General features: G+C 51.4%; 6 protein-coding genes across 6 annotated transcripts; 3 read left to right on the forward strand and 3 right to left on the reverse strand.

The window, feature by feature from the left end:
* Nucleotides 1-265: 265 nt before the first annotated feature.
* On the reverse strand, nt 266-4,788 carry BO88DRAFT_463087 (uncharacterized protein; the record flags this gene model as incomplete). The annotated part of the gene is made up of 3 exons (XM_025711236.1): nt 3,848-4,788; nt 3,627-3,797; nt 266-3,567 (listed from the first exon to the last, which is right to left on the reverse strand). Exons 1-3 carry the CDS (start codon nt 4,431-4,433, stop codon nt 266-268), a joined length of 4,059 nt encoding a protein of 1,352 aa, XP_025562621.1. The 5' UTR covers nt 4,434-4,788.
* Nucleotides 4,789-6,888: 2,100 nt separating this feature from the next.
* On the reverse strand, nt 6,889-7,627 carry BO88DRAFT_341180 (60S ribosomal protein eL21; the record flags this gene model as incomplete). Its single annotated transcript, XM_025703090.1, has 4 exons — nt 6,889-7,213; nt 7,332-7,379; nt 7,449-7,516; nt 7,592-7,627. 4 exons carry the CDS (start codon nt 7,625-7,627, stop codon nt 6,889-6,891), a joined length of 477 nt encoding a protein of 158 aa, XP_025562622.1.
* A 271-nt stretch (nt 7,628-7,898) lies between these two features.
* BO88DRAFT_435633 (40S ribosomal protein uS4) lies at nt 7,899-9,169 on the forward strand (the record flags this gene model as incomplete). The annotated part of the gene is made up of 6 exons (XM_025709520.1): nt 7,899-7,912; nt 7,979-8,016; nt 8,092-8,110; nt 8,189-8,287; nt 8,373-8,606; nt 8,666-9,169. 6 exons carry the CDS (start codon nt 7,899-7,901, stop codon nt 8,841-8,843), a joined length of 582 nt encoding a protein of 193 aa, XP_025562623.1. The 3' UTR covers nt 8,844-9,169.
* Nucleotides 8,713-10,283, reverse strand: BO88DRAFT_389110 (uncharacterized protein). The gene is made up of 3 exons (XM_025704896.1): nt 9,929-10,283; nt 9,638-9,857; nt 8,713-9,534 (listed from the first exon to the last, which is right to left on the reverse strand). The coding sequence occupies exons 1-3, from the start codon at nt 10,151-10,153 to the stop codon at nt 9,113-9,115; spliced, it is 867 nt and encodes a 288-aa protein (XP_025562624.1). The 5' UTR covers nt 10,154-10,283; the 3' UTR covers nt 8,713-9,112.
* Nucleotides 10,284-10,412: 129 nt separating this feature from the next.
* Nucleotides 10,413-11,908, forward strand: BO88DRAFT_389112 (uncharacterized protein; the record flags this gene model as incomplete). The annotated part of the gene is made up of 4 exons (XM_025704897.1): nt 10,413-10,696; nt 10,759-10,946; nt 11,014-11,312; nt 11,393-11,908. Exons 1-4 carry the CDS (start codon nt 10,563-10,565, stop codon nt 11,906-11,908), a joined length of 1,137 nt encoding a protein of 378 aa, XP_025562625.1. The 5' UTR covers nt 10,413-10,562.
* A 593-nt stretch (nt 11,909-12,501) lies between these two features.
* Nucleotides 12,502-13,915, forward strand: BO88DRAFT_389115 (uncharacterized protein). The gene is made up of 4 exons (XM_025704898.1): nt 12,502-12,922; nt 13,004-13,136; nt 13,197-13,254; nt 13,322-13,915. Exons 1-4 carry the CDS (start codon nt 12,852-12,854, stop codon nt 13,636-13,638), a joined length of 579 nt encoding a protein of 192 aa, XP_025562626.1. The 5' UTR covers nt 12,502-12,851; the 3' UTR covers nt 13,639-13,915.
* Nucleotides 13,916-14,215: the final 300 nt, after the last annotated feature.

Consider the following 14,215-nt stretch of genomic DNA (forward strand, 5'->3'; position numbering starts at 1 on the left):
ATGGCGTATGTTACTTTGTGAAGAGGGGGAGGCGTTGACAATATGCGCACGCAGGGAATATGGCACGGCAAGCGAAGAAACATTAAAGGAATACTGAAAATTTCAAACCAAACCCAAATCCATCGGATTCCCTCGCAAGCGTAGCTAATCATTACCGAAATGTAACGCTCAATGAATTTCTGAAACCCGGCAAAAGCCAACACAAGGCTAACAGCTGAAACTCGAATCATGAGACTTCACTCCGCATAGAAACGAATGATTGACTTCACTGGGATCCGCTAAAAGTACGGGGTCCCCAGGATGCAGTCCGGGACTGACGTCGCGGAGAGCTGCTGCCATTAGTTTGGGACGTGGCAGGCTTCTTTGCTTGTGAGGAGGCGTTGCCCTCGCGCGGCTTTGTAGTCTTTCGAGGTTTGTTATAGCCTGAAGGGCCGCGTGGGCGAGGGTTATTTGCCCCTGCCTTTCGAGGGAGGGTCAGGGTCTTTGCCAGGGCCGCACCGGGGAAGCGGATCGAAACCTTTGTGTTTCCGGCGGAATCCCTATCGTTATATCCAACGAAGAAAGGCTCAACACTGAGAATTTGCATCGACTTCAAGTGCTTGGACCGCAACCGGGACTGCGAAGGGGCTCGGGCAGCCTGCCATGCCGCTGGAGGCGCTCTGGTTGGGACTCTGACGACTGGTAGAGACCCTACTTCACGGTCCTCAAAAATCTCCTCAGCTTCTTCCACTTGCTTCGCACTTACTTCACCATCCCCGACATGAAGCTCGCCGTTGCAAGGAAGGGAGACTGAGACTGAAGCAATATGCAACTGAACATCGAGAGGTTCTTTGGTCGCTGATGTGACCGCCAGCGCATTTCTCTTTTCGGGTATCGTCTTCTTGCCAAAGAGCGTGTTTATTTTCTCCTGCCAGGATGTAGCTGGACGCGGAGGGGCAGCGACCATCGAGGCAAAGGTGGGAGGCGGTGGCGGCGGAGTTATGACTTTAGGAGGAAGTTTGACAATGGGTTTCGGGGCAGGTAGATGGACCAGAGGCCTGTTCGACGAACCAGTATAAACTGGGTGGCTTGACATCTCTTCAGGAGGAGGCGGCGAAATACTCCGGAAATAATCACCTTCGTCATTCGCCGGCTTCCTCAGGTGCTCCGTTGCTTGAGGGAAGAATCGTGAGCTTCGAACCGGAACGCTGCCGAGAGGACGAGCAGGAGTCTCAGTGAAAGGCAAAGAGCTGACAGTGGGATCAAAACCAGGGAGAGGATTTGGCAGGGGCGCGTTGTTGTCTGCTGATTTAGAGATACCGACAACTTGTCTCTGTCCAGCCTGGTCACCGGTCCGGACCTGCTTCCAGGTTTCGTTGAAGGTAACAGGGAGTGAAGAAGATGGTCCCTCACGCATCGAATCATACTCATTACGAAGCCTCTCGTTCTCCTCTGCCTCACGTTTGGCAGCGACTGCATGGAAATTGTTCCAGGCCACTGTCTGTTGTTGCCGGTGCGAGTGCTGCGAGCTTGGTGGTCCAATAGGCCCGGGACGCAGCATAGGGTTTATGTTGTCATAAGGAACATGCCTAGCTTCCGGGGACGGTAACGGAGAGATAGACACACCATCCTGTGGAGATCGCGAAGGAGCCGAGAAGGGTTGAGTCGCCGGGGCCATGGGTGGCTGGTCAAGACCTAGATGGCTGCGTATGGAGATATCTCTCCCAGGGAATCCCCCTAGGCTTTGCTCAAAGATACCGTTGCCTAGCGTTTTGTCATTGCTAAGAGGCTTCCAAGGATTTGAGATGGCAGGAGGTGCCGGTCCCACAAATTTTGGATTCGGGGACCAAGGCAGATAGGTGTTGGGGGTAGTAAGGTTGCCTCTCCACTGGGAACTTTGTTCGTCGACCTTGGTATCCGGCAAGTTATCTGAGCTCGATGTTTCAGCAACAACAGGTTGCTGAGATCCGTTCGGCAGGCTAGTCTCTTGCTTGGGCTCACGCGCTGGCGAAGACGTGCGTCGCGCAGTAGCAACCGGTGGTGCTTTGTCCGCATTGCCCCTTTCCCTATCCACAAGCTTCTTCACAGTGTCTGGATGGTGGACCTTCATCATTCCATATTGCTTCGGCTCCCCGCTCGGTTCAGGTACTGGAGGTTTAGGAGGAGAATGGGCAGCTTGCGCGGTAGCCTGCGCGATGCTTGCCTCGGGCTTACCGGCATCAATGGACTCCTGACGCCTTGATTTTGGCTTTTCAGGCGGAGGACCAAGCGCCTCGAGCTTCTGCCGGATCCTTTCACGCTTCGCAGCCTCTTCCCGCTCCTCCTGCTCTATTCTCCGCTGTCTAGCTTCCATCCTCTTTTCCTTCATGATGCGTTCTTGCATAGCGACAGGGTCTTCCTGAGGCGGTTGGGGCACTGCTGGCTGTTCTTCCACTGTCGGGGCAGTGGGTGGCTGTGCTGTCCCGCCCGGTACATTGGCCATTCTGTCTTGCACATTTGCAGCACCTCTTGAAGGCCAAGGACCAGGACCACGTCGGGAAGGCGATATCTCGCGTAGGGAAGCTTCCTTGGGAGGTGGCATATCTCTAGGAGGGATGGCCGCTTCAATCATTCCGTTTACCTGTGATCCTCTCCTAGATTCGAACACTTTCTGAGGCACATCGGGTCTACCAATCGACATCCGACGCCCAAAGCTGCCACTTCCCCCGCTCACATTAGACGATGTCCGACGCCGTGTCCAGTGCATACCATCTTGACCGCTCGATCGGTGTGTCTGGAAAGCGGCTGAGGGCTCTGCTGGTCCACTCTGTTCACCTTGGGCAGGCCTCTGCAACAATGCAGGGGTACGGTAACTCTGTTCAGCGCGCCAAGGCCCCTTCCTCGTGTCAGGAGCAGGCTCATAGCGGCCAGATCGAGAATTGTAGAGCTCCCGGGTCCCAGACTGCATCTCCTTCCAAGATCGGTTGAAATCGTCTGCAGCAATTTCCTTTGGAGGAAAAGGACCACCGGAACCGTCAGTCGGGTGAGGTTCCCGAGCAGGAGCCCGCATCGGCGGTTGAACCTGGATTGGAGGAATAACAGGTGAGATCTTTTCAACCGGTGGCAGAGGTGCCCAAGGCGACTTGACGGGCGGAGGGGCCGGACTTGTGGATAGTAGAGGAGATTTGTCATTCAGTCCCTTTGCAGCAAGACCGGCATTCTTTGCTTGTCTTTCTGCGTTTGCTCCGAGCCGAAGCACCGTGGGATTTGGCCCAATAGACGTCGTAGGTTTCGGTATGAATTTTGGCGCTTCCTTGATGCTTGCTGCTGCTTGCTCAACTGGAGGGAACTCCCTTTTGAAATCATCTGCCACTGTGTCTTGGCTTGGCACTGGAGCGGATGGCGCAGGCTCTTGGTTGGTGAGGTTAGTCTTCGTGCCATCGGTCCACTCAATCGTCTCAGGAGCCCAATCATCCTCGTCATCATCTATGTCTGCCCATTTCGCTTCGCTTCCCCCGCCGTCTTCCTGTATCCTTGAAGTCATATGGATGCCGTACTGTTGTTTCAACTCTTCGTCGGTCAAGTGCTTGGGAGGCGTTTGCTGGACGGCTGCAAGGACAAGATGGTCAGAAGCACATCTCAGTTAACTGGAAGGTTTGTAGTCTTACGCCGATTCCTATTCCAAACTTGGTTCGGATCCGGTCCAGCTCCACCAGGTTTGGCTGCACCTGTTCCCATTTTCGATAACGAGTCGCGTAGGCTGCTGGTAGTCTTGACGACCAGGCGAGGACGTGAGGTTGGCGGCGGCGTCCCCAGAGGGGTAGTGGAAGTCATAGGGGCTGTAGTGAATCAGACTTAATTCCTCTGTATTAACGTGAATGTAAAATACCTTTCTCAGAAGCCTTTGTTATCGGGGGAGTTCCCGGCGCCTTGGGAACAGAAAACTTGGCAAAGGTAACCGGCTTGAAGGAAGTTGGCTTCTTCGAGCCGGCACGGAGCCTGCCCTCTGTTCGACTGGCATCGGACTCTGAACCTCCCTGAGACGCTGTGTCCTCCCCAGCATCTGACCCAGACGTTACTCCATTCATCTCGAGCGCCCGTGCGGCGACCGGCAAAGGACCAGACTTTGGGGTATCCTGCGTCGGGTTCAGTAGGTATGTTGCGAGGTCGTTGTCGGCATCACTCACGCTCGGCGTCTGATCGGTATCTTTTGCTTTGTTTTCTCGCTCTGACTTTTCGGTAGTTCCCGTTCCTTGTTCACCCTGTTTGTCACTCGCGTTCGTATCCGGTTGTGTTGTTGTAGCGGTGTCTTTAAACTCCCCCGCGTCCCCTCCAGCAGATCTCTTGTCGGTGGTGCTCGCAGGAACGTCGGAAGGCGAAGGATCGCCGCCCGACAGGGTTTGGTCTACCACATCGTGGCTGCTCTGCTCTGCCATAACAATTCTTGAGTCTGTGAGGCCAACAGGTTGCGACATCTGTTAGACAAATGTTCTGAAACTGTAAACACGGAAACAAGTGGCGACTGTAATCCTGAACTTATGAATGCATGAGAAGGGACGGGCTGAGAATATACCTATGGTCAGGTATCAAGAATCGCCACGGTTGAACTGTAAGCTCAACTACTTGAGCCGTAAAAGCTCCGAACGACCAGGTGGACGGCGGAGAGGGGACCAGTGTTAGGAGGCTGGTAACCAAGTGAATGTCGAGGCAGTAGGGCGGGGCGTGAGAAGGCTGGCAGTATTATGGTAGAAGGCCGCTGCCCAGAGAGAGAGTCCCGAAAGGGAGGTTCGTGTCGAAGGAGGTGGTGCTTCTCGGGATGGTGATCGGGTGATGGCTGCAGTCATGGACGATGACTTGACGGTTCAGGTTGAGGCACTAAGGCGGGCTGCTTTCGGTTAGCGCGCTGGCCTCCCGCAAACCCTGTGGCTGGAGCCGCGCTGGAGTTACTTACTCTCTTCGCGAACCGAACTGCTGCTGTGCTTTGCTCCTGGGCCGATTCAACCTTGCCCACACCCCCTGGAGAGGGGGGAAGAAAAAAAGGACCGATTTATTTTTAGGGGTCCCCGTTAACTCCTTTCCTATTTACCGGTGCTATATTATGACCCTGTTCATATTCACTCTTTCTGAAAAATACTCTCTACTGTTTCGGAGACCCTCCCTTGACAGGTGTATCGACCTGCCGAAACGGCACCGGACCGCATTCCCGGGGTACTAGCCTCCTGCCTCAGCAAGGAAATTGTTACTGTTTTCAAACAGCCCCAAGAAGGAAGCTGGCAAGAAGTTCCAGGATTTCCGAACTGTCAAGTCTTCCTGGAATAACTTCACCACCGGATCTGGTGACTATGGTAGCATCGACATGGTTAAAGGGGCACTAACAATGCAGGCACCATAGGCTACTGCGGACTACCCAAATTGCGGCCTATCCTACTAATCATCTATAGGAACCATACGGAATACATTGGTCGATCCGAACCTGACTAGAGTCGTGTCCTTTGAACTAAATAGCCAACATCTACAAACAGGTCTTCCTATTGGAAGTGCTACATCCTTTCCACATACACTTGTCCGTGTCTTAGCCGAATCACTAAAGCGGGCGGCTCTGACTCCCAACAAATCTGTTGTCCATGTGCGCTATGACTCCGAGAAAGGTCACCAGCCTTTGGCTCATTTCCTGACCCATTTGCACGGAAACATGCTTGCACATGCGCCATTTGGGTTGATAGTAAGTTTGGAGTCATGTTGTCCGATGAAATAACTTATGGTGCTAGCTGATGGTCTCTGCTTAATCCGTCAGTGCTGCCTGATGGAAATTGGACTAGCACATGTCGCAACCTGGAATCTGAGAACAAAGCATAGCGTCTTTAAATACCAAATACAATTTGCCACTGTGTATGCTGTGACTAACAACTTCCGGGGAATTTCTGGGCACATCGTTCATGGAAGCATACAATCACGAATCATTGTAGCTGTTCGCCTGATGAAAGTGACACTCGATCTGAGCCTGCTGAGTTTGAATTGGTTTCTAGCACTTCATCGTTAGCGATGTCTGATCTAGTAGTGTAATGGTAGCCTTTCCAAGGGAACCGTTCTGTATGGAATATAAGACCCGTTAAAGGAATAGGAAAACTACTAGTAAGGGAAGGAATCATAGACCCGAACGAGTTACTTCGAGTTACTCAACGTATATATTTCACTCGCCATCCTAGTAGCAGCCGACGATGTATCACTAGTATGGTAGATTTTAGGCGCAGCGTAGGATCAAGTATAGACATGGAATCTGGCCTGCACGTCACTGATAACCCGATAAGGGTAAAATCACAGGGGATGGAGAACTAATCTACAGATAGCAAGTGAAGAGCGATGGGGGACAGCCTTCATCGGGCGGAGGCTGATAATAGCACTTGAATACTATATCCACTGCGGGGAATCGAACAAAGATGGGTACTATCTAGAGATACGACTAATATCGTGGATCAGCCCTACGTCGAAATGTTCGATATGGCTCGCGAATAGGCAGGCTACATCTAACGTCCCAGGTTTGAACTCGAAAGGGGCCAAAACTACTCCATACGTCACTCGCCGTCCCAGGCATACAGTTGCGTAGCGTGAATACCATGTTGTAGGGTTTGAAGGATCGGATGACGGTTTTCAAAGGTTGGGAGAAGGTGCTGGGTTTATCAAGTCTAGTTTTGTGTCGTAGAAGCCATATTCGCAGATTTTCGGTATTTGGCAAAACGCATGGATATCATTTTTCGAACAGGGAAATGGAAATTTTGTTTTTTCTTTCATTCCGGGGAATCTATGCACAGGATTTAGATGTGATAGAACATCTGGGAACCCTCTGTTTCGCTTCGTCTCATTGCAAAGGCCCACCCTAAGTTTGAAAAACCCAGAAACACCAAACAACCGCATCGACCGTTTTTGATTCGTTTAGATGTGGGTGTCGTAGGGGATGGGGGTGATGGTCTCGGCAGCGGTACCCTCGACGAGGTGAGCCTCACGGGGCATAAGGGGCTGACGCTTCAGGTGGAGGTGGACACCCTGCTCCTTAGCCTGGCGCTTCTTCTGGGCGTTCTCCTTGACACGCTTGATGAAGTCCTCACGGGAGCGGGAGTGCTTGACGTGCTCGATGCGGACGTTGATGCGCTTCTCGAGGTAGCGGTTGCGGACGACCTTGTAGAGAAGGACACCGACGGAGGACTTGGTCACGTTGTAGACGACACCGGTCTTACCGTTGTAGACCTTGTAGGGCATACTATTTCCAAATGTCTCAGCAAACCAATTATTCGTTCAAAGTTTTCGAGCATCCCAACACGCAAAACCCTTCATGTCGGAATCCCCATAAAATTCAACCGGGCGGAATTTGTACTGACCCCTTCTGAACGGCACCGTTGACCTTGATATCGACAATGTCGCCAACCCTAAGAAAAATATCAGATCCTGCTCCTTCACGCAAATATTATCCAAATCGGCGAGAATTTTCGGCGTACCGGTAGGTCTTCAGGTAGGTCGACAGGCGAATCTGGCCGTTCTCCTTGAAGTTACGGCTGAAGGCATACTGAAAAGTTCGTCAGCGGTCGCGTTTCGGGCCAGCGAAAAGGTGCTGCAAAAATCCTGGGTAATATCGACATACCCGAGTACCGGCTCTCAAACCGTGCGAGTGACCCATGTCGGCGGTGTTGGTGGTGCTGGTGTTGAGAACTTGTCGACGTCGAAGAAATGCCTCGCTATGCCGCCCTTCGCGATGGTGTAGACTTCTCGGGTGCTTAGTGCGGCCGTTCTCCGCCGCCGAGGGCTAGCCCTTGCGCTAGTCCGCTTCCGGCTCCACCTTCGCTCGCTTAGTTCCCTTCTCCAAAACGCATCTTCAACTTCAGATCTTCCGCGATTTTCGTGAAGTTTGGTGTGTACGACAACCTCGCGACAAGCCGAAATCAGCAGTCATGGCCCCCGTCCCGTGAGTATACGACCAGCGATCAGCTACACCTGTATCGCATCATTCTAATGGCAATTTTCTCAACAGCCGCGTTTACTCCAAGACCTACAAGGTCCCCCGTCGTCGTAAGTAGCCTTATCAGTCTTTGCAAAATTCGATAAGTTTGCGACATGGAATGATATACTAACATGTTGATATAGCTTTCGAGTCGGCCCGTCTGTTAGTACTCTCCGGCCACTGATCAGAAGCGTGCTTCTGTTTAAGTCGTGTGTTCCCATGCCTAACTGTCATCGCTAGTGACTCGGAACTGAAGATTGTCGGCGAGTACGGCCTGCGCAACAAGCGTGAGGTGTGGCGTGTCCAGCTCACCCTGTCCAAGATTCGTCGTGCTGCTCGGTATGCGCCCCCCACTTCGCATGGATCATCGACTTGGAGAATGGCCAAGAGAAAGTGATGGAACAATGGCTGACTGTTGGAACAGTGAGCTTCTCACCCTCGACGAGAAGGACCCCAAGCGTCTTTTCGAAGGTAACGCTTTGATTCGCCGTCTGGTCCGCATCGGTGTCCTCGATGAGTCTCGTATGAAGCTCGATTACGTCCTGGCCCTCCGCGTTGAGGACTTCTTGGAGCGTCGTCTTCAGACTTGCGTCTACAAGCTCGGTCTTGCCAAGTCCATCCACCACGCCCGTGTCCTGATCAAGCAGCGTCACATCCGGTATGCGCAACCGTCAACTCCTTCGCCCAATGACGCCAAGTTACTAACCTTGAAAATAGTGTCGGCAAGCAGATCGTCAACGTCCCCTCCTACATGGTCCGCCTGGACTCCCAGAAGCACATCGACTTCGCCCTTACCTCCCCCTACGGTGGTGGCCGCCCTGGCCGTGTCCAGCGCAAGAAGGCTGCCGCTGCTGCCGGTGGTGGTGACGACGAGGCTGAGGAGGACGAGGAGTAAAGGATTAAAAATTGGAGTACGGACGGGTTTCGTTAGCCAAAATAAAATCACGGGGCTCCGTTATGGCTGCAGCATAGCGTATAACGTTGTACGATCATGCGATTCCATTAATGAACTAGTAGCCTACGGCTCGATTCCCATACCATTTGGTTCCCTAGTCGTAGTAATCCCTGAGCACTGAACACCTAAGTAATCATGCATGGCTTATCCACCGCAAACGCCGTGTCCCTAGGGCCAATATCGTCAAATCATGCCTACGCCTATTGCCCTCATCCTGTAACACCTAGAAGGTTTTTGAGTGTTTCTTCCGCGCTCCGGTACCATCTTCCCGTCTCCACCAGCCCGTCACTTTCGCCTTCCTCCTTCTTTCTCCTAACCTCTTGGGCCTGTGCGATCGCTTCTGTCTTCCGCCGTTCTAGAACACCCAATTCACGCTCCACCGCCTCGGCCTCTCGTGTCTTGCGGGGCAGGGTATTCTGCACCGCAGCAAGTTGTCGATCAAGAGCCGCAAGCTCCGCCTCCCGCTCAGACAGGAGACTCAGCGTTGCAGGAAGGGGGAGGTTTTGCGATTCTGGGCCGTTTGCGTCTGATCCTTGTTTTGCACGTAGCTCGGCAACAGTGGATTCGAGGTTTTCAATTGACTCAGGAAGTGTTGAGAGTTGGGTCATTTGTAGCTGGACATTCTTGTAACCTGTACAAAGATTTTCCATCGTTAGGACAGTCCTTCATATGGTCACGAAGCGAAGCTCCACGGACCTAAGTCATTACTGTACAGAAGACAAGGGAGTACTCACGATTCGCCAGATCTCTACCCAGCTTCTCCATCTCCTCCACCATAGTTCGGACTTCTTCTTTGCGGGCCTTGAGGTCCGCCTTTACTTCGGCCAACTGCGCTTCCATCTCAACATTTTCATTGTGACCGACCACCAGGGGCGGATCGCCCACAATCGCACGCAGAAATTTCTCCTTCGTAACTTGCTCAACGTAGGAAAAGCGTAACTTCGAGAACAATTCCTTTCCAAGTATTGTCAGCACGAATAGGTGGTCTTATAGAGCGACCCCGCTTCGGGAGAATTTGTTCATACTTTATAGTGTGTCAAGTCCGCTTCCAGGGAAGCAGGTGTTGGTGTTTCAAAGGTAGATACATCTGACCTACGCTTAGATGGTGATGAGCGCCTGGTATCAGAGTCAGGGGAGAATATCGGCTCGCTGATGCGGAGGATGTTCAATTGTGATTTCAAGTCGCCATTGTCGTCTGCTAGTTGCTGCAGTTGCTTTCGTGCCTCTGCGGGCGTTAAACTGGCCATCATATCCTTGATAAATCTGTAAAATCCCTCAATAACCTATTATAGTCAATTGCAATGGCAGTGTAAGGGTGGATCTATCGCGTCTTCGAATCAATGGGATGAGGGGTGAAGGCAAAAACCATTCATTATCGCGCGTCGGCAGAAACATTGCGGAGGTAAACAGATTCATCGGACCCACCACTTTATCAGCCGGGCGGTGAAGTCACCGGTCAGCAGCGTCAATATCGCCGTATGTATGGCTCTCGCCTCCCACATTTGTAGACTTGGCCGCGCTTTCCTTTCTCTTTATATATTCAATTTCGGATTGGATGATACAATTACCGGATGGGCGTTGTATATTAATATGATATAAATACTTTTACTTCCCTACTTCTACCCTCCCACCTTTGCTCCAGTCCCACGGTCCGACAGCATGCCTCCCAACACCGGAAAAGCAATCGGCGACCCCAGCGACGATGCCTACGTTGCACAGGTGCTCGCACGAGAGGCACGGGATAGCTCCCTGAAATACTCGGCACATGGATTGGAAGCATACATGCCCAAAAGGTATATACTTTCTCTAGCGAATACTTTACGACGATCATTGAGCTGACAATTTATTGCTGCAGGCCTACAGGCGCCGCTCCTAAACCGAACACACGATTCCTCCGACACATAATCCGAGAGACGGACAATCACAATACAGCATTGAAACGGAAAGAAGAACGGGAGGCCAGGGAGCGAATGCGACAGTTGCGGAACCAGGCGTCATCCTCTTCAGCGAACGATGCAAATCGCGATCAACGTCGCAGTCGGCGTACGTCAACCGATCGAGAGTCGCGGCGCGATAGAAGACGGGATCGTGAGGACAAATATGGCTCTAGTCGAAGGAAACATAGGAGTCGTTCGGCATCGGAGGAGAGAGGCCAATCGCATAGGAGCCGACGGAGGCGTGACCCTCAAGACACCGATGACGACCGGCATAGATCCTCGAGAAGGAGTCGTCGCCACCGATCTGATTCTCGTTCAAGGAGTCGATCCCCGGAACACGGCCGGGATGTTGATTCTCGCAGCCATCGCCGACGACATCGCAACCGCTATGAGTCGTCACGATCACGTTCGCGGTCCCCAGGAGCATCTGACAGGCGCAGGACTAGAGATAGCGAGCGCAGGGGTCACCGCAGTTCTCGAGATAAGGAACTGTCTAGAAGAAATAGTGAATCGACAAGCAAAGAACAAACGTTTACTCATGCACATTTCAAGGAGGAAACGCCTTTGGATGATGAGTCGGATCCTCTTGAAGACCTTGTCGGACCCCTGCCGGCGAAAGATAACGATCATGGGTATTCAGCGCCCATTCGTTCCCGCGGTCGCGGTGCCTACAAACCCAACGTGAGCAACATCGATGCACACTTTGCCCCTGACTACGATCCCAGTACGGATGTACATTTGGAGGATGATGATGGGCAGGCAGGTAGCAGGCCTACCCGCCGTCCTGTCGCAGGTCTAATGACTGGAGATGACGACTGGGAACTCTCTCTGGAGGCGTTGCGTGATCGGGCAAAATGGAAGCAGAGGGGAGAGGAGAGGTTGCGGGAAGCTGGCTTTAGTAACGAATTTGTGGACCGTTGGAAGAGCAACACTACTTCCACGCCAGGGGATGACTCAGAAGGCAGGCTAGAGGATGTGAAGTGGTCTAAGAAGGGTGAGGGGCGAGAGTGGGATCGGGGCAAGTTTGTTGATCAGGATGGGCATATTGACGTTAAAGCTTCCTGGTGATATCAGTTGATCTTGGGGTCTCTATACATCTATCATATTGTGAATCACAGCTCCCTGGCGTTATATAGATTACTTTTTTGCAATGATATGCACTGATACGGGCCAGTAGCTTGTATCTGTCCTTTAATTAATGATAAAGACTAGTTCTAAGCACTATCAGAGTAGCACTAGTAGTTATCAATATAGGTTTAATATCAACTGTGGGGTCTGGTCTAAGTAAGTCCAGACCTTTATCAAAACGCTAAGAAAATATATTTGAATCCCGAAGGATTTTCAAGCTGCATAACAACCGCTCTAAGTGAGAGCAACCATACATCTTACAATAATCTTTCCCGACTTCAAAGCCTAACATTCCTCAAATAGAAATACAAATAAGTGCTTCTTGTTCCCCGTCACTCTATAGTATACTGCTTTCCAGAAAACTTTATTTTCCTCAGGCACAAAACAACGGGTCTACACGCCAAGACCAGCCCCTCACCCAGTTCCGCACTTTTGTCATAAGTGCGGAATATCGCAATACTGTTGCATAATCACCTGAAAATGGCCTCATCGCTGGTAACAATGAGTGGATAAGACCCGACGCTCTTTGTGGCATAATCCAAAACTTGATTGGTAAGATATTAGACAGACGTATTGGGGGTCTTTCTGGGCATAAGTAGTTGATTGGTATATGTTGTTGCCGCTATCCGATGGCGGAACTTGGTAGTACTGTCGGATATGGACTCGGATAGCAGCTGATTTTCTTACCATCACTCTGCTTGAGAATACTACTGCATTTACTATCAGACAGCCTCTAGAATATAGGGGATTATCAACCGTACGCTACGGGCTCGGTTAAAGGCAGGTTGAATAGGGAGTTGATCTAATTACTGTCTCTAATCAACCTCCCACACGTGGAGCAGGCACATCTCAGTTGTGTACCTCCGACGACGCCTGAGCTCAAATGACGGACCAGTTTGCATATTCGTATCCCTCGCCGTTAGAGGGATATGAGAACCTAGAACCGCTATCTGAGTAAGTGGGATGATATACTGGGCCAAATGGTCGAACTTAAGGTTTGTTTCTAGCATTAGCCTAACCTGTGGGATCGTACAGAGAGAGAAACGAGGATGGAAAGTCCCTAAAAAACCCCCAACATGGGATTCTGAGTAAGGCATACGAGGAGTTCCCGGACCCTCTTACCAAAGGTCGTCGTGGGGGCTTCGATATCCATATCTATCACTTCCAGGTTGGTGGATACTTGTGTACTGGGCGTCATAGTTTCCTGGCTGACTTTGCATCACCAAAGGACAATCCAGATCAGGTCGCTTTTGCGAGAGCTCTGTGGGAGAGGATCAGGCGTGAATGTGAGTTATATCCCATTTCCAAAATAGCGGTATAATTATCGTGTAGTATCAATACTGACTTGAGTAGTTCCCGAGTTACGAATTTATCAGTTCTTCGACAGACCGATAGGGCCTCATCCAGTGGCCATGTTCGAAGTTAACCTTTTCACTCCTGCACAATTTGGTGCCTTTGTGCCCTGGCTTGTTGTCAATCGGGGACCCTTGAGTGCACTGATCCATCCGAATACGGTGGAAACCGAAGAAGAGCGTAATCACACCCAACGTGCTACTTGGCTGGGTGAAAGAATACCTCTTGATCTGCGGTTATTTAAGTTGATGAAAGAGGCGCAGAAGAGAAAGGAGCTTGAGGCGGAGAAGAAGGCGGCAGCAGGGGAGAAGTTATGATTTTGGTTCTCTGTTGATCCGTGCTCACTTCGGGATGGTGTTGGCTTCTATGTAGTCAGTCTTATTGCTTTGGAACTCTCCGACAATTTGAACCCGGAATGGGCGCTAAGAAGGCTTGTCTGTTTATGATATCCAATAACATGTTAGCATATGAGCATTCTCTGGACCTGAGCGAGCGAGGGGTATTCATAAGGCTAACAAAACATTTGCATGAACTATGCGCCGTTCCATGCATGATGAGGCACCCGAATAAACCCCCTCGGTGAGGTGGCATAAGTCTGTATGGTTTGAGAAGCAAGGAACTTGGCATGGGATAAAAAGCGCATACTTGACTGGTTACAGACAGCATCACGGGACCTGGCCGGAGCAGAGTGTGACCGGACGATCACATTCATCTATGATCCCAAACAAGGGCCCATCAGATGCACCACTCCAGATCATGCTTATCGCAAAACTACTCATTCGCAACCAATATGGCTGCAGAATGCTTCGGACCCTGGGACTACCCCTGCAATGAAGATCGCAGGTGGGCGAGGAGACGGCCACATCTGTTTCTGCAGCCAGTATTCCACACGGG

This window comes from Aspergillus vadensis (genome assembly GCF_003184925.1).
Source record: "Aspergillus vadensis CBS 113365 unplaced genomic scaffold BO88scaffold_12, whole genome shotgun sequence".
Lineage (NCBI taxonomy): Eukaryota > Fungi > Ascomycota > Eurotiomycetes > Eurotiales > Aspergillaceae > Aspergillus > Aspergillus vadensis.